Source organism: Ricinus communis, chromosome 5 (assembly GCF_019578655.1).
Source record: "Ricinus communis isolate WT05 ecotype wild-type chromosome 5, ASM1957865v1, whole genome shotgun sequence".
Taxonomy (NCBI): domain Eukaryota; kingdom Viridiplantae; phylum Streptophyta; class Magnoliopsida; order Malpighiales; family Euphorbiaceae; genus Ricinus; species Ricinus communis.
Genome location: NC_063260.1, coordinates 9,155,352 through 9,172,906, shown reverse-complemented (window position 1 = coordinate 9,172,906; position 17,555 = coordinate 9,155,352). Strand labels below are relative to the sequence as shown.

The 17,555-nt window shown below is 27.8% G+C and overlaps 2 protein-coding genes across 6 annotated transcripts; both read left to right on the top strand.

The window, feature by feature from the left end:
• The first annotated feature begins 253 nt into the window (after positions 1-253).
• LOC8289054 lies at positions 254-5,100 on the top strand. 3 transcript variants are annotated; one of them, XM_048375217.1, is made up of 11 exons: positions 750-891; positions 977-1,044; positions 2,105-2,199; positions 2,301-2,398; positions 2,496-2,545; positions 2,937-3,032; positions 3,596-3,685; positions 3,804-3,896; positions 4,085-4,180; positions 4,396-4,461; positions 4,853-5,100. In XM_048375217.1, the coding sequence occupies exons 3-11, from the start codon at positions 2,105-2,107 to the stop codon at positions 5,015-5,017; spliced, it is 849 nt and encodes a 282-aa protein (XP_048231174.1). In that variant the 5' UTR covers positions 750-891; positions 977-1,044; the 3' UTR covers positions 5,018-5,100. The 3 variants fall into 3 exon arrangements, with proteins under 3 accessions (XP_048231173.1, XP_048231172.1, XP_048231174.1); XM_048375216.1 differs by lacking the exon at positions 977-1,044 and having other exon boundaries at positions 254-891; positions 4,856-5,100; XM_048375215.1 differs by lacking the exon at positions 977-1,044 and having other exon boundaries at positions 254-891.
• Positions 5,101-10,758: 5,658 nt separating this feature from the next.
• LOC8285075 (ribosome biogenesis protein WDR12 homolog) lies at positions 10,759-16,121 on the top strand. Of its 3 annotated transcripts, none has more exons than XM_048374708.1 (14): positions 10,760-11,050; positions 11,174-11,274; positions 11,577-11,683; positions 12,266-12,301; positions 12,447-12,532; positions 13,345-13,403; positions 13,504-13,614; positions 13,711-13,836; positions 14,324-14,467; positions 14,637-14,745; positions 14,840-14,976; positions 15,148-15,183; positions 15,280-15,373; positions 15,792-16,121. In XM_048374708.1, exons 1-13 carry the CDS (start codon positions 10,900-10,902, stop codon positions 15,370-15,372), a joined length of 1,296 nt encoding a protein of 431 aa, XP_048230665.1. In that variant the 5' UTR covers positions 10,760-10,899; the 3' UTR covers position 15,373; positions 15,792-16,121. The 3 variants fall into 3 exon arrangements, 2 of the variants coding, with proteins under 2 accessions (XP_048230665.1, XP_048230664.1); XM_048374707.1 differs by having other exon boundaries at positions 10,761-11,050; positions 15,787-16,121; XR_007216035.1 differs by lacking the exon at positions 15,792-16,121 and having other exon boundaries at positions 10,759-11,050; positions 15,091-15,183; positions 15,280-15,305.
• The last annotated feature ends 1,434 nt before the right edge of the window (positions 16,122-17,555 follow it).

Genomic DNA, 17,555 nt, shown 5'->3' with positions numbered 1-17,555 from the left:
ATTAAAATTTAAAATTATAATGTTATTTTATTTTTAAAAAAATTTAAATTAGATATATTTAGCTTTTAAACATAAATTCAGAGAATTATTTATTTAAAAAATTAAATTGAATAGATTTAATCTTTGAATATATGTTTAAGGAGATTATTTTTAAAACAAATAGATGTATTTGAATATAAATTTAAAAGATTAATTATTAAAAAAATTAAATCGAAGGTATATGAGTCTTAAACATAAATTGGGGGCCGGCAGACGGAACCTTTGTCCTTTTTGTTTTCCAAACAAAGAGTTCCGTTTACATTGCCACTGAGATACTGTAATTGATTTTCTGTATCTAGCCATAGGAATAAGGACGCAAGACAGCAAAAGCCACATTGTCCAAATGATCTGTTTTCTACTATAATCATGAATCTCAGTAAATAACGCGAGCACCAGAAATTGCAAACCACACGTGACCATTGCGGTCGGCTTCTGGACCACCTGTCTGTCTGCTCCCACGCTTTACTTCTGGCTACTCATGCCTTCTTCTTCTTCTTCGTCTTCTTCTTGCTATAGCCTTTATAAGCTTTCGCTGTCTGTTTTATGTGAATGTTTAGTTCATATTCAGGAATCTAGCCACCAAAGCTTTTCTGGGTTTTAATTCCTTGTTCTTGTTTTACGATTCTAAAATTACCAATGGTTGCTCTTAACTTGGGGTCTCCGCCAACAATGGGAGTGTGGAATGTGTTAGTGAGTTCAAAGGGCAGTGGTCGTCGTCTTAAAGTTTTGGCCACCGCAGGTGGTGGTGGTGGTGATGGGGAGTTTCCTTCGTTTCTTCCAAAAGAGGTAGAGAAAATCAAAGACCCATTTGCTAGATCTTTGGCTAGAAGAATAAAAAGACTTCCTGTCCAGGTACATTATCAATCATTATTAGCTTCAAATTCTCTTCTTCTTTTAGTCTTACTTATTTAATTTATTTTTTGGTTTCCATTTCTAGAAGCTGTGTCTAAGTGTGATACCAGTGTTTTTTGTCAGTACCATGTAACAGGAAGCTCAAATCAATATGTAAGAGTTTAATTGGACTCTATATTTACTTTGGTACAAATATAAAATGTTACGAATGACTAATTTTATTGTAAGTTTTGCTTATTTAATTATTGAAATTGAATTCCTTATTGAATTATGATCTTATTGACCCTATTTAGAAAGCTATCATCATAACGAGTTCCTAAGCTACTGTACTTTTATCTTTTATTTTTCTGTCTTTAGAAGGGATTCGGTAGATGTTTCAGACAATTGTGGACAGAATTAATGATGCAATGATGTCTAATGAACAGTTTGATTTATATGTGCAATGTCTTTATAGTCTATTGAATGAACTAAAGACACTATTGTTAGAATCATACGATTCCAGTTGATTCCTATACAACACGAGTTGAGTCGACTCAAACGACTCTCTGGGTTCTTATGCTTTATAAGATTAAAGAGACTGATAAGTTTTAAACTTATGTCCTCGTATAAATTATTAAATAAAAAAAAAATAGTCTTTATTTTAAATCCAATGAATTCATAGTTGGTAAAAGAAAAATAATAGTCGTTATTGTTAGTTAATATGGCCCGCTGTCCGAACCAAAACCACTTCGTTTTTGTTTTACATATGCATGATGCACACTTGTCATCACTTTTTAAATGTTATTGTTGTTTTTCTCTTAGTCACTAGCGTCACTTTTAAAATTACAGTATATAATCATTTCTAAACCTGACACATATTTGAAATTCTAATTTATAATCACACATCAGAATGTAAAATAATTTATATTATCATAGCATTTTTTTCTTCTAAATAATATATCACTTTAGTTCTAGATTGATTCCAAAATTCTATAAGAATCTCTTGATTTTATTGTATTATTAATGTTCAGAATCATATATCATAAACTTATGAATAATATAGAATACAGTCTTAAAATAATGAATGTTATTTTTAAGAATGTGAATCGAATCTTCGATTCTCAGTTCTTGATTTTCAATTCACAGAATTAGGAATCTTCGAATGTTGATTTTAGCAACTTTGATTAAGGTGCTTCCTACAATACATGGACTTAGATATGTTTGATATTTGCAGATGGGTTCATCGGAAAACTATGTGATGAGTAGTTGTGTTAAACCATTGGTGCAAAGTAAAAACAATCCAGTGGTTCTTCTTCATTGCTTTGATAGGTTTGCTATTTAAGCTATAGTGATCAAATTTCCTTGTATTTGTGTGGATGGCTACTAGCCTATAACCCGAAAGCTAGTTGACCATGTTATGTTATTCTCAGTTCTTGTTTAGAATGGAGATGCGCGTACCCCTTGCTTGAAGAGGCTGGTTTAGAGGCCTGGGCGGTTGATGTTCTTGGGTGGGGCTTTTCTGATTTAGGTCAAGTTCATTCCCTTAATTATGCTAATTTGCTTCTATACTAATTTCTCTCTGACATTTGCTTCTACGTTATAATGATTAATGTTGTTTCTTACAGAAATTCGACCATCATGTGATGCAGCATCTAAGCGATATCACCTCTATCAGGTACTTCTTACATTCTTGAATTTTGATGCTGTTTCAATTCCTTGGGCTTTATTCCTTGGCTTGCTAAAATTGAACCCCCACTTTTCTATTTAGAAGCAGACACTAAAAATCAAATATCACCAGGATTGTAAAATTCGTTAGAAAATATTATTTAGGAAGAAAAAAATGTAAACTGCTTAATCGAATAATGCCTGAACTTACAATAGTTTTTGCTGGAAATGCTTTCAGTCTCTAGTTTCAGAAGTCCTTTAGCAACTACAAGTCTACAACCTTTTGATATAATCCCAACATGCAATATGCATGACTCTCCAGATACACACATACAACTTTTTCAGCCTGTTTATGCTGTACTTGGTAACTTAAATATTTTATTATATCCCCCTAATGCTAGTTCTGGAAGGAGTATATCAGAAGGCCAATGATTTTGGTTGGACCAAGCCTTGGAGCCTCTGTTGCCATAGATTTTAGTGTCAATTATCCAGATGCGGTAAGTTCAATCTTGAGCTCATTACATATATGAGATGTACTATGGATGTATTTTAGTATGCATATTATGTATTTCTAAATTTTATGCAGTATGTCATATGGTTTTAAAAATATGTCGTACATGCTGCAAGCTTTGCTCTTCTTCTGTTGCCCTTTTGCGTCAAACTTTCAAATCTCAATTAAAAACTGAAATAAACAGTACCCCAAGCAAACTTTGATGTGGAAGAGGACCCACATCAAAGTCTGTGATTGCTATAGCAATTAGCAATAAACAGAACCCTCAAGTCTGTGATTTCTAATTGCAAGCTGAGCTATCCAAGTCGATGTGGATCCAGAATTTTTAAGGTTGTTATGAAACAAGCCATGTCCGTCTTGGAATATTGTGCCTTGTCCATCTTTTCTTATTTAGCTGTACTTGATTAATTGGGTTGAATTGATAGGTGCATGTGTTTGTCTTCTGCTCTAGATCCTGTTTTAGCTTTTGCTTTTGTTCTGTTTCTGATTAGTTGTTACTTGAAATGAATTTTAGCCTACTATACACCTCAATTCCTCACTAATTTGCAGGTTGAAAAGCTGGTCCTCATCAATCCAAGTGTATATGCTGAAGGCACAAAACATCTGGCTAAGTTACCAAAGATGGTAGCCTATGCAGGGGTATGTCTCCAAGACTTGCATTATTTTATCCGGCAAGTGATGAAGCTGGGATAGATCCTGACCTTCTAATTCTTTCATGTAGAAGCTGGGATAGATCCTGACTTATTTCATGTACCAGGTTTCTTTTCTGAAGAGCCTTCCATTGCGCCTTTATGCAAATTCATTGGCATTCAACGGCATTTCATTCTTTACAATCTTAGATTGGACTAATGTCAGTGTTTCTGTTGTTCTTTTTTTCTGTTTAATATTTGAGTTTGAAAAGATTGTTTCCTTGGACAGATACAGATGCAAGTTAAGAATGCACGTATACATGAATCTTTACTCTGTACCTTCTAGGTCTCATTAAGGTCAGTTAAGGTGAAATTTTAACAGCCATGTCTTTCTGATGCTACAATTTAGGTAGGCCGCTTACATTGTCTGTTGCCATGGTGGAAAGATGCAACTATCAGTTTTATGTTTAGTGGGGGATATAATGTTATTTCCCAAATCAAACAGGTAAAAGTATGCCATTTTCATGGGAAATTTTGAGTTTTTTCTTTTTTTTTGTTGTCTGGTTGATGATGAATTGATCAAGTTTGCTGAGATACTGAGTAATTCTAGGTTGCTGCATCATTGTGAATATATACTCAAGCTTTAAGAAATAATTTTATACTTCCATTTCTCATAGATATTATAGTTCTTTGGATCACTGTTGCCTCTGGTAATTGCAGGTAAAGAAAAAAACTCTTATTATAACTGGGGAGCTTGATCAGATTGTGAGCTACAAGCTTGCAGTGGTATGTTTTAAGCATTAAAGTACTTTAAAACATTGTCTTTTTCATTTTTTAATTTTAATTTTATCCTACTTGGTTCCAATTAGATAGTATTTTGATTTTTATAAAGAGACTAGACTTTGAAAGTTGGAATACTTTCTTTTATTTTATAATATGAATTTATAGTTTAACAATTGTTATTATGAGTTGATCATTATTCTAGTCTTTTTCACCGTAATTATCTTTTCATGCCTTAAAAAAATTATAAAATAGTAAAACTATATATATTTATTGAAAGCTTTTTTCTTAAAGAAAAAGAAAAGCGAATATATAATTGCGAGCCGGGGGAGTTGAAAATATTAGATTATTGTAATAATTGAGAATAAATAATTTTGTTTGGTGATGGGTGTTGCAGCAGCTGCATTGTGAATTAGGGAACGCGAGTATGAGACAAGTGCCGGACTCTGGTCATCTTCCCCATGTGGACAAGCCCAATTATGTTGCAAATTTGATTGTAGATTTTGCACTCTCTCATCCACTGCACTGCTTACTCACCAAAATACATCATAACCAATGTTGATGTTGCCCATATGATTCTTTTTCCAAGACTTTCAACTTTAATTGAAACGCTGAATTTGGAAAACTTTTACTCTCCTTCAGTCATACTGCTCTACTCTAACTTGGAAAACTTTTACATCTCTCATTAAATAATAGTTTAATTTTCTAAATTATGCTTTTAATGTTATCTTAATTAATAATTTCATATTTTAATTAGATAATAATTTAGTTTTCAATAATATATCTTTAATTATATTTTTAATATTTTATTAACTAATAAGTTAATTTTTTTTAATATATTAATTAATTTCTAACATTTAATTTTTTTTAACATGTACATTAAATTTTTGACGCATAAATTTTTTATTTTGACATTGTGTAGATTTAAACTTATATATAATTTTATAGTTTTTTTATTAATTTATTAATTCATAAGTTACATTCTTAATTAGACATTAACTCTAATATTAAAAAAATATTATTTTAATATTATATTAACTAATAAATAGTTTTCTAATTAGATAATGATACTAATTTTATTCTAAGAAATAACATTTTAATCATATTAACTAATAAATTAGTTTCGTAATTAAATAATGATTCTAATTTTAAAAATAACATCTTAAATTATATTTTTAATTATAAATAAATTTTTAATTTTAAAAATAATAATGTCAATTATATTGATAGATTAATTTATATAATATCTAAATTAATTAATACATAATTTTTAAAATAATTTTTATATTATTGCATTAATAAAATTTTAAATTTTAAAAAATTAAGAGCATTTAAAAATTGTTCATTTGTGTTTTTTTTAAGATTTTATAAATCAAATATTAAATATTAAATATTTTATTAAAATTATATCTATTAATTTAACTTTATAATAAAATAATAATAATAGTTGTGCAGACACTGGTAAACGACTAGTTATACAACAAATTAGTCTTATAATTAGACAATAATACTAATTCTAAAATAATATTCTTATTATTTGATGAGTTAATTTTCTAGTTATACAATAATTTCCAATCATAAAAATAATAACATTAATTATATTTATTATCTTATTTATATAATACTAAAAGTCTATTTTTAAAATAATTTTTATATTATTGCACTAATAAAATTTCTTTTGAAACCAATAAAATCTTAAAATATTTAAGAAAGATATTCAAAATATCTAAATTATTATTATTTTTAAAGCATTAAAAATAATTAAAAAATTTATTAAATTTGTCTATAAAATTATTTTATATTATTATTTATAATCAATATAATTATAATGATCGTACAAGGCGCGAATAAATAATTAGCATATATTAAGGCTGAAATAAAAAAAATTATTTAACTCCAGCTTGCGGGCTGCAAAGAATTAACTTCTGTCATCTTTTTATAAAAGCTAATTAATAGGATTATAAAAAATCGATATTTATCCCTTTCTTATAAAGACTAATTCTTCAAAAGTAATTTTTTCTTTTTTAATCTATAATTATAATAATAATAATTTTTGAATTTTAATTTTTGTATATATATTTTGTTATTATTTTAATTTATTTTTTATTTTTTTATTTTATAATGTATTTCTTGTTGTTAGTATTATATTAACTAACAAACTAATTTTTAATTAGATAATGATACTAATTTTAAAAAATTATATTTAAATATTTTATTAACTAGTAAATTAGTTTTTTTAATTATATAATAACTTATAAACCTAAAAAATAATATTAATAATATTTATAGTATTTAAACATTCGTGTAATTAACTAGTATATATTAAGATTAAAATAAAAACTACAATTTGCCACGTAAGATCACTCGAATTTGGCATTTATCACTTTTAATAAAGACTAATTTATTAAAAGTAACTCTTTTCTCTTTTAATATATAATTTTAATTATAATAACTTCTTAAAATTTAATTTTTATATTTTTTATTATTTTAATTAATTAAATTTTATTTTAATATGATATTTCTTGCTATATTACAAAATCTTACTATACTACATATTTATTTTTTTGTTTATTTATTTGAGTTTATTAATGGATTTTGTATTCTCTTTTTAAATATAGTTTATTTACTTTTTGTTATTTTTGCTTTTATTCATTTTAATCTAAAATATACATTCATTTATAGTTTTTATTTTTTCCTGATTTTTTCTTTTTTATTTATTTATTATAAAAAATTCAAATATTATAGAATTTTATAATATTTTATTATTTCTACTTATAAATGGCCTTAAAGAATAAAAGAAGAAATTTTATTTTTATAAGAGGATATTGAAGTCATTTAAGTCTTTCTTAAACTCCATCAACTTTCTTTTTTCTTTATATACTTCTATTCTTTAATGTTATTTTTTAATTTTAATTTATTTTATACTACTGAAATTTAATTAAAAATGAATAATTAATTTTATTTATTCATGCATATTTTACATTGTCAATAAAATTAGAGTTTAAGTATGATTTTTTTATTTATATTAATTTCAACATTCAGATTAATAATTTATAAGTTGAATAAATGGAACTAGATTGATTAAAACGGATCGGAACTAGCTCAGAACCAGGAGACCAATTTAAAATCGATTTCTCCTTATATAGAACCATAACTATATTGGTTTCAATTCCAACTCGTTAAAAAAGTAATATATGTTAATTAATTTTTTATTTTTAAAAATTAGTTGGAACCGGTTAGAACGAGAATTGTGAATGGAACCGGCCTGCTCTATTATCATACTGTCAACTTTTTATATATAATATGATAGTTAATTTATTTATATTTGATATACAAACTAAAATTAATAGGATATATTGAACATATACTCTATTAGCTATTTAGGTATGTTACAAACGAGAGCTTTTAATGCATACCAATGTCCTTTTGTTTAAAAATACGCTAGTTTCGGCATCTCCAACATGAAGAGGATATTCGATAATATTCAAACGACTTGGACATTAGGGAGTAGGAGCAAAACCCCATCGTAAATCAACTTTGATAAAAAAGGACACTGATCAAAGAAGGAAAGTTTTTGTTCACCTTAAATCAATTTTAGGGTTCTTATTCTTCAAACCTTATAACTCTCCGATTTCTTTTACTCACAGCTCATTGTTTTTTTATTTATTTATTTCAATAGCCACTTCAATAATGAACAAGATCACTCCTAAATGACATCAAACCGACAGTATAGTAAAATAGAAACTTCAAATATGATTTGCTTTCAATTACAAAATTTAAAAAAGATAAAATAAAACTTTGAATTGGAAGTTCGAAGAATTTTAAAAAAGAAGAAAAGCAAATAAAAAGAGAAAAAGAGAAAATAAAATAATTGCAAAATCAATTTATTTTTATAATTTGAAGACAGAGGGTAGTAAGTAATTATTGAGAATGAAAGATGAAATAACGATAAATTTTTGGAAGATGTTATTTCTTTTCATAATTTTTTTCCATTTTAAAAAGATTTTAAAAACATTATTACTAGAACTATGTTTTTAAAGTCTAATTACTAAAAAGATTCATAATTTATTTTTAACGATTTTAACTAGTTAATTTATAACTCAACATAAAAGTAAGACATTTTCTCTTATTATTTATCACGTAGAAGTCGAACTATTACGTGAGCAAAGCTCTGGCAGAAAATTAGCTAAAACTAGTCACAACTGTTATTATTATTTTGATTATAAAATTAAGTCGATAGATACAATTTAATAAAATTTTCAATATTTAATATTAATTTATAAAATTTTTAAAAAATATAGCAAACTAACTATTTTTAAATGCCCTTAGTTTTTTTTTTAAATAAAATTAATATATTAATATATTAATATAATTGATATTATTGTTTTTAAGATTACAAATTCATTAATTAAGCAATTAATCTATTATTAAGTATAATATTAAAAATATTATTTCTTAGAATTAAATTATTTTCAATTACAAAATTAATTTATTGGGTTATATAATATTAATATATAATTAATATAATATTTTTTAGAATTATAATTAGTATTTAATTAGGAATGTAACTTATAAACTATTAGAAAAAACTATAAATTACACATAAGCTTCAATTTCATTTGTCAAAAGTAAGTATACATGCTAAAACAAAAATCTTATGTGTCAAACATTAAATATATATGTAAAAAAATTTAAGTCTCAAAAATTAATATATACTAGTCATTTATCCACCTGTTGCACGGTCATTATTATTATTTCGATTATAAAATCAAATTGATAGATACAATTAAATAGAATTCTTACTATTTAATATTATTTATAATATTTTAAAAATAATAGCAAACTAACTATTTTTAAATGTTCTTTTTAATTTTTTTAAATTTTTAAATTTTATTGGTGCAATAATATAAATTTATTTTAAAAATATTTATTAATTAATTTAGTATCATATGTATTAAACTATCAATATAAATGATATTACTATTTTTTAGGATTAAAAATTTATTATATAATTTAAATAATTAATTAATTATTAAATATAATATTAAAATTTAATTTAAAGTATTATTTTCTAAAATTACAATTATTATCTAATTAAACAATTAATTTATTAGTTAAAATAATATTAAAATATAATTAATATGTTATTTTAGGATAAAATTATTATTGTTATTTGATTAGGAAACTATTTATGAGTTAATATAATATTAAAATATAACTAGTATGCTATTTCTTAAAATTAGACTCAGTATTTAATTAGGAATATAATTTATTAATCATTAAATTAATAGAAAAAATTATAAAATTACACATTAGCTTGAATTTCATATGTCATAAATAAATATAAATATCAAAATAAATAAGTACACATATCAAAATAGAAATCTTATACGAAAAAGTAAATATACATATTAAAATAAAAATTTTAGTATTAAAAATTAAACATACACTAGTTGTTTATCCATTCGTTACACGACTGTTATTATCATTTCGGTTATAAAATTAAGTTGATACATACAATTTAATAAATATTTTAATATTTAGTATTAATTTATAATATTTTAAAAATAATAACAAACTAACTATCTTTAAATATTTTTAATATCTAAAATTTTATTAATATAATAATATAAAAATCATTTTAGAAATATCTATTAATTAATTTTAGTATTATATAATCTATAATTGATATTAGTATTTTTAGGATTAAGATTTTATTATATTATTAAAAAATTAATTATTATTAAATATAATATTAAAAATATAATTTAAGATGTTATTTTTTAAAATTAAAATTACTATTTCATTAAAAAATTAATTTATTAGTTAATTTAATATTAAAATATAACTAATACGCTATTTTTAGGATAAAATTAATATTATTATCTGATTAGAAAACTATTTATTAGTTAATATAACATTAAAATACAATTAATATGCTATTTTTTAAGATGAAATTAGTATTATTATTCGATTACGAGATTATTTATTTTTTTATAAATTTAAGAAACTATTTATTAGTCAATACAATATTAAAACATAATAAATATATTTTTTTAAGATTAGAGTTGGTGTTTAATTAAGAATGTAATTTATTAATCAATAAATTAATAAAAAAATTTATAAAATTATATATAAATTTAAATACTATGTGACGAAAATGGTTCAGATATCAAAATAAAAATTATATGTGTCAACAAGATTTTAAATTTTAAAAGTTAATATATATATATATATATGTATATATCGTCAGAAATGAAAAGTTTTGGATTTTTTCTTAATAATCTTTTGTAACAAAAATTAACTTCAACGACATCGTACTCATGGGCAAAAATCGAAAGCCCACGTCCCTAAAACCCTAATTTTGAGTCTTCTTCATTCAGTGTAGCGTCACTGAAACCCTAGCTCCATTTTCCTCTATTTTGCTCTGCGGATAGTGTAAAAATGGAAGTAGAGACAGAAGAGAGGCAGATTCAAGCACGATTCGTAACAAAATTGAAGGCTCCATACAGAGCCCCAAGCGCTACCATCACTATTCCTTCTAATCTCACTCGTCTTGGCCTCTCCACCATCGTCAATTCTCTCCTCAAAGCCGGTATGACGAAGTTTTATTTTGTTTCTTTGGTTTTGAATATTTCGAGAAAGTTTTTTTGTTTTTATACTTCAATTTTAGCTGTAATTTTTAATTTTTTTTTTTATAAAAATGGATTCTGGACAGGAAATCCTGAATGGGAGAATTGTCCATTCGATTTTCTGATAGATGGAGAGCTTATTCGTTTGTCGCTTGAACAGTTTCTTCTTGCAAAGGGCATTTCCGCGGTAATTCCTTTGGAACTTTTTCCAACTTTTGCTTTGCAGTTAAATTTTCATAAAGAACACATGACTTCTTAACCCTTATCTTTTGGCAAGAACAGAAGCAAAAAGCTAGTGCAAGTTGCTATTGCAGCTTTATTTCGCAAATTTCAATGGTTTAGGGAACCTTTAATTATGAGGAGTTGTAATTATTTGTGGGCAAGGTTGAGTGGAGTCTTCAAATATTAATGGTTCTAATTGTGATTCTTTTTTTAGAAAATATATTATTTTGGCAATCTGATACATTAAGCGGGATTGTGATATTACAGGAGAAGATACTGGAAATTGAGTATATTAAGGCAGTTGCACCTAGGAAACAAGAGGAGCCTTCTTTGCATGATGACTGGGTCAGCGCAGTTGACGGTTCTTGTCCTCGGTAAGTTCGGTGTCCTTACTGTTTGATTGTATCAGGAGTTTATTATTTTCTGATCGAGTGATTCAACATTTGTTTGCATTGTAGTCTTACATAAAGGTGTTGTAAATGAGACCTGTCTAGTTAGCTGGAAATTAACCCAGAGGGTTCACTAACTCAAATACCAAGTGCTTCAAATTGCTAACCTTTATTGTTCCTTGTGTCTGAAGACTCTCCTGGAGTAACTGTACTTTTATTGCGTAATTTTGCTCAGGTAGATCGCAGAGTAGGGTCTGATCATGAGAAATATGTCATTTATATTTGAAATTTTCCTCATTTCTGGTATACATAACTGAATAAGAATATTATATTGAATACTGCTATCAGCAACAATCTGAAGATGCAACACGTGTAACAATTCAAAGTTGGAAATCTTAGTAGAAAGTGGCTCTCATATTTGCTCATGGCATATCTTACTAGGTCATGTTGCGTTGGAGATAAAGACAATGCATCATCATCTTAACTTTGAATTTCATGATTGATTTTTCTTGTGATGAGTAATTTTTTTTGTTTAATAAACTGCTCTAAGTCATGATCTTTTGGCAGGTTTATTTTGACAGGGTGCTATGATGGTCTTGGAAGGTGAGACCTAAATAGAACTTCTGTACATCCTTTCTATGCATTGGATCTTCTTATATTCTTTTTTCATTAATATTTTACTTGATTATGGTCATTTTTAATTTATAAGGGAACAAATTTTGCAAAATTTTGTCTTCATATTTTTTAGGGTATGGAAAGCTGCTGGCGTTTGTACACATATACTAGAGGGACATAGTGATGCAGTTACTTCTGTTAATATCATGAACCCAGGAGGTATAGATAAGGAACTATCAGCTGAAAGTGGTTTTTCTGTTACGTCTTATGGTGACTTTTCTGAACATGTTGTAGTGGATCTCTATGTAATTTCAAACATATAAATGAATACAAACGTGATTTATGATGGACTATATTGTGTCAACCAATCCATAATGGGTCAATGCATAATGTGCACAAAATTTTCTTTTCAAGCTTTAATGTATCTGCTTGCAACTTCATTCTTATGATCAAGTTCTTTCTAGTATTAGAGATGATGGCACTGCTTAAAGCATCCCCATCCCTAGGAGCTATTATGTAATAAATTCAGGATAATGATACTTTCAGTATCTGACATCCAATTGATAGTCTGTGAAAATGAGTCCAAAAGACAGCGTGTTAAAGTGGGTGAAAAAATTTGGCCTTCAATACATATAATAAGCACTTTGTAAATTTTTTCCTTAGATATGTGGACAGCTCTATATTTTTTGTTATTGCTCTTTTCCCTTAGGTCTTTCTTAATTAAATTCCATCCATATTATTCATTTTTTGCATTGCTAGGTCTGTTATAATTATGGAAGTTTTAATGTCTTAGGCCAGAAAGAGAAAATTGCATTTGGTCATATGTTTTAATGTATCTCTTACATCTAAAGGATTGTGTAAGTTGGTTAAACATCATAGACATTTGGTTGCATTACTTCTTTATCATGTGTATTGGTTTAAACTTTATTTGTTCTTCTCTTTTGTGATAGACTGAAAGCCGTGCTTTATTCTTGACATTTTAGCAGTTAATTGTTTATCCTTCCATTTATTAGTTGTGTTGTAAACTGCAGGCTTGGATACTGTAACAGTGGTGACTGCCTCAAAAGATCAAACTCTGAGACTGTGGAAGGTAACTGGGTCAGATATATACTGTTTTTGTTTTTTTTTTTTTTTTTTTTTGTAGAACTCAAATTGTCCCATGACAAAGTGAATTCTCTTTCTCCTGAAAGTTTGATACAGAAGAGCCTGGAAATCATCTTACAAAGCTTACAGCCTTCAAAGTTTTGCGTGGGCATAATGCATCTGTTCAAAGTGTTGCAGCTGAGGCTTCTGGAAGCATGGTATGCTCTAATTTTTATATCCTTAAGGAACTAATATTAATGTGGTCTACTTTCAAACCTGAGCTCAATTTTTTCTTGTTCATGGCTATTTATTAGATTTGTTCGGGTTCCTGGGATTGTACAATTAATTTATGGCGGACAAATGAGTTGAATACGGAAGGAGAATTAGTGTCTATCAAAAAGAGAAAAGTGAAAAATGAGACCGAGGAATCTCAGCTGGAGGTATTGTGTGTCTTTTACACTCCATGTTCCATTTGTTTGCCATATAATTGAGGTTGAACTTGTTTCAAAAGCTTTTGAGAGCAAACAATTCTCGGAGGTGAATAACAATTTAAATTGAGTAGTTGGAATAGGATAAGCAATTACTAATAAATGTGGAACTCTTGATACTTCAAATATTTTACTTTAAGATACTTTACTTTGTTGTTTTCTATTTGAGACAAAATACTTCTTACACTGTGAAGAAGGAAATGGACTGATTTTGGATAGTAATGATTTTATTTTGGAGTACATCCTAGTCCTCCGTACTCCTTATCAGAGTGTTGTTTCATTGCGACAGATACAGAAAAAGTTCTTCCTATGATTCTAGCATTGTTTGGATGAATGCACCTGTAGGTTGCTTGTATTTTTCCTTGCATTTGCGAGCTTGATATGTGGCTTATATTTCTCGCAATTAAATTTATTATGTATGCCAATCTGTTGCAATCAGGGTGAGGCTCTTTCTACACTTGTGGGGCATACACAATGTGTATCCTCTGTTGTTTGGCCTGAACGTGAAACAATTTACTCTGCATCATGGGATCATTCTGTTAGACATTGGGATGCTGAGACAGGCAAAGACTTATCAAAAATAGTACGTACCAAAATCCTTGATTCTGTGTCACTGTGTTTTTCTCTCCTTAATGCATGTCCCGCACCTGCATGTGCGCACTCACACATGTGCCCATGTTGGTTGCGAATCATTATGTGCTTGTTAAACTCAGATTAAGGTTTAAAAGCTTAATGTTGTCCTACATATGCAGTTCTGTGGGAAAGCCCTCAACTGTGTACATGTTGGAGGTGAAGGTGCGGCTCTTATTGCTGCTGGGGGCTCTGACCCTGTCCTTAGAATATGGGATCCTCGAAAACCAGGTCTGTCAAATGAGATTGGTATTACTGATCATCTCATCTCTCTCTCTCTCTCTCTCTCTCTCAGACACACGTTTGCGTTTCATTATCCTTGTAGGGACTTCTGCTCCTGTCTATCAGTTCTCTTCTCACAAATCTTGGATTTCGGCTTGCAAGTGGCATGATAAATCTTGGTTTCATATACTCTCTGCATCATATGATGGGAAAGTCATGTTGTGGGATCTAAGAACTGCGGTACTGTGTTCTCTTCTGCCATTTCTAGACCAACAGTAAATTAATAAGTAAATAAATAAGTGATTATAGGTGCATTCACCTGCTTCATATTATAAATTATTCTGAATTGTACAGACATAGCAGAAAAAAGGGTAGGAAAATGGTGTTCTAAGTAGTTTATTCTTGTTGCAGTGGCCTTTGGCTGTTATTGAATCACACGAAGACAAGGTATAATATTCTCCGCTCTGTCTTTCTATCCCTTCAACTTGGAAAACTTTTTTTAACAAAAAAAAAAAAATCTGTGGGGTATGTGCTGTAATTCAGGTGCTATGTGCTGACTGGTGGAAAAGTGACAGTGTGATCAGTGGTGGGGTTGACAATAAGCTTTGTATTTCTTCTGAAACTTCTGTGATCTAAGGTAAGGATTGTGATACTTTCTTTATGGTTATATTTTAAGATTAGTTGATCACTTTCTCCCACCCATTGGATCTGTTGGTTTCCTCTTCCTCTTCCTTTTCTGTCTGCATTTTCCTGACCTGGCCTGTGACAAGCTATTGCAAGCTTGGGAATTTCTCTTTTTTTTCCCAAGAAAGAAGAATTGAAGCATTTTAATTTTTTTTTTCAAATGTTTCAAAAATATTCTTGATCAGAAGCAATCACCTTTTACGCATATCCTGTGCGGATTAGATCCAAACTGATTTAGGTATCTGTCTATTGCTGGCATAGTTCAGATATTAAATTCATTATATGAATAATGGGTGCATGCCTGCTATGTAAATAACTAAGGCCTTTATTTATTAAATCTCTACTTGTATCTGTTTTCACTCAAAGGGAAGAATTGCGCCTAAGATGGAAGTAATTTCTGGAAAAGATGGATGACAATGCGAGGAAGATTTTTCAGTCTCAGCATTCTTTACCCTTGTCTATAAGATGGTAGTAAGATGGCGCAATCTGAATCTCTATCAGCTAAGGAGCTGGTCAACAGTTCAGGCTTAAAGTCAAAATTTTTTTCTGAGGCATTTGGAAGTTTGTGAATAGCGACAACTCTAATTTGTTATCTTGTTGTTTTGGTTGAGATACTGCTGTAATTCTTTCAGAATTTTGCATCTTAGATAATGCAGAGAAATTTTTACCAAAGAGATAAATTGAAGTTTTAATTTAAGTTATTGGAGTTCATATGCCCATACCATTTGTGAAACACAATGCTTCCAGGCTCTCTAGAATGATGGAGTTCCACTCCTTGATTATTGTGGCAGGTTGTGATCCACTTGTTTCAGGAATGTGAAATTACGAGTTGATTTTTTGTATTGAGATTGATAGTTTACAAGTTTGACTCTTATTAAAGAGAATGGTTTTCATCAGACGCCATTTATGGGATTATCAACGGTAGGAATGGAAGATCCGTGGGAGAGAGAGAGAGAGAGAGCGTGTATGTATGTATGTATGTATGTAATACAAATGTTTCCCAAGTTTCCAGGGAAACCTTTTTAACGCTTTTGAGAGATAATATCATTTTAGAAAATGGCCATCTGCTAGAAAGTTTCTTTGCTTTAACCGGCAGGATTACGTGCCTGCCTGTGACTCATAACTTAAACTTTAATTTTTTTCATTGACAGATTTGCCCTTGATTATGTATGCAGTTCCAAAACAAACCCATCATCACCCTATCGAAGAGAAAAATAAAAAGAAAAGTGAATCACTTTTGGTCGGATCCTAACGAAATAAAAAGGAAAAATAATATATTTTTTATTTTTTTTATCAAAAGTATGGCTTTTCGTTTTTACTGTATAAAAATATTAAAAATATAGTTTTTTAACTCTTTTGTTTTGAAAATATATCATTGGTTATTTTTTAATAAAACAACAAAAAAATATCAGAAGAAAATGAAAAAACAACTGCATCAAATTTTTTTAAAAAAATTAAAAAAAGTATTTTTTTTAAAAAAAAAATTTACATGATGTTTTTTTTATTAATTTTATTTCTTAAAAGTTCCCAAATAAAAATGGGATTTCAATCCCCTTTCACCACTTGTGTTGTACTGTAACGTATTTATTTAGAGCCGGTTGACATTGATATTGAGCATTTGCTTTTAAAATTTCAAGCATGATTTGTTATTATGATTATAGTATTGTCTTTTCAAAAACCAGATTTCAAGACATATTTATAAAAAAATAAAATTTTAAATAGGCAAAAAACCAGCCTAAAACTGGCTTTCAAATTTTAGATATGTCTCACTAGTTAAAAGAATTTTAAATTATTTAAATTTTAATAATTTTATCATGTTTTTTCAATTTTTTTACTCAAATATTTATATTTGTATATTTTATTGAGAAAATGCAGACTGCAATATAAATTTAGACGAACTTCTTTTACTTGAAAGAAAAATGAGATATTTAAAAGAAATTATCAATTCATCTAGCACATTAAATAGTATATTTTACTTTCTTTTTTATTCATTAAAAAATTAATAAGTTATAGTCTATACAATAACGACAATTATTCTCTTACTATAAAATAAAAATTCATCTAATACGAAGATGTCTCACTTTAAAAAATAAATAAATATTTAAATTAGACTTCAAGTATATAAATGTTTTGCT

Excerpts from the sequence above, each read along its gene's own strand:
- LOC8285075 (XM_048374708.1), top strand. The coding sequence starts at position 10,900 with ATGGAAGTAGAGACAGAAGAGAGGCAGATTCAAGCACGATTCGTAACA. Across the intron at positions 12,302-12,446 it reads TGCTATGATGGTCTTGGAAG|GGTATGGAAAGCTGCTGGCG; the intron begins GTGAGACCTAAA and ends CATATTTTTTAG. Across the intron at positions 15,184-15,279 it reads TTGAATCACACGAAGACAAG|GTGCTATGTGCTGACTGGTG; the intron begins GTATAATATTCT and ends GCTGTAATTCAG.
- LOC8289054 (XM_048375215.1), top strand. The coding sequence starts at position 676 with ATGGTTGCTCTTAACTTGGGGTCTCCGCCAACAATGGGAGTGTGGAAT. Across the intron at positions 2,546-2,936 it reads AGCGATATCACCTCTATCAG|TTCTGGAAGGAGTATATCAG; the intron begins GTACTTCTTACA and ends CCCTAATGCTAG. Across the intron at positions 3,033-3,595 it reads GTGTCAATTATCCAGATGCG|GTTGAAAAGCTGGTCCTCAT; the intron begins GTAAGTTCAATC and ends ACTAATTTGCAG.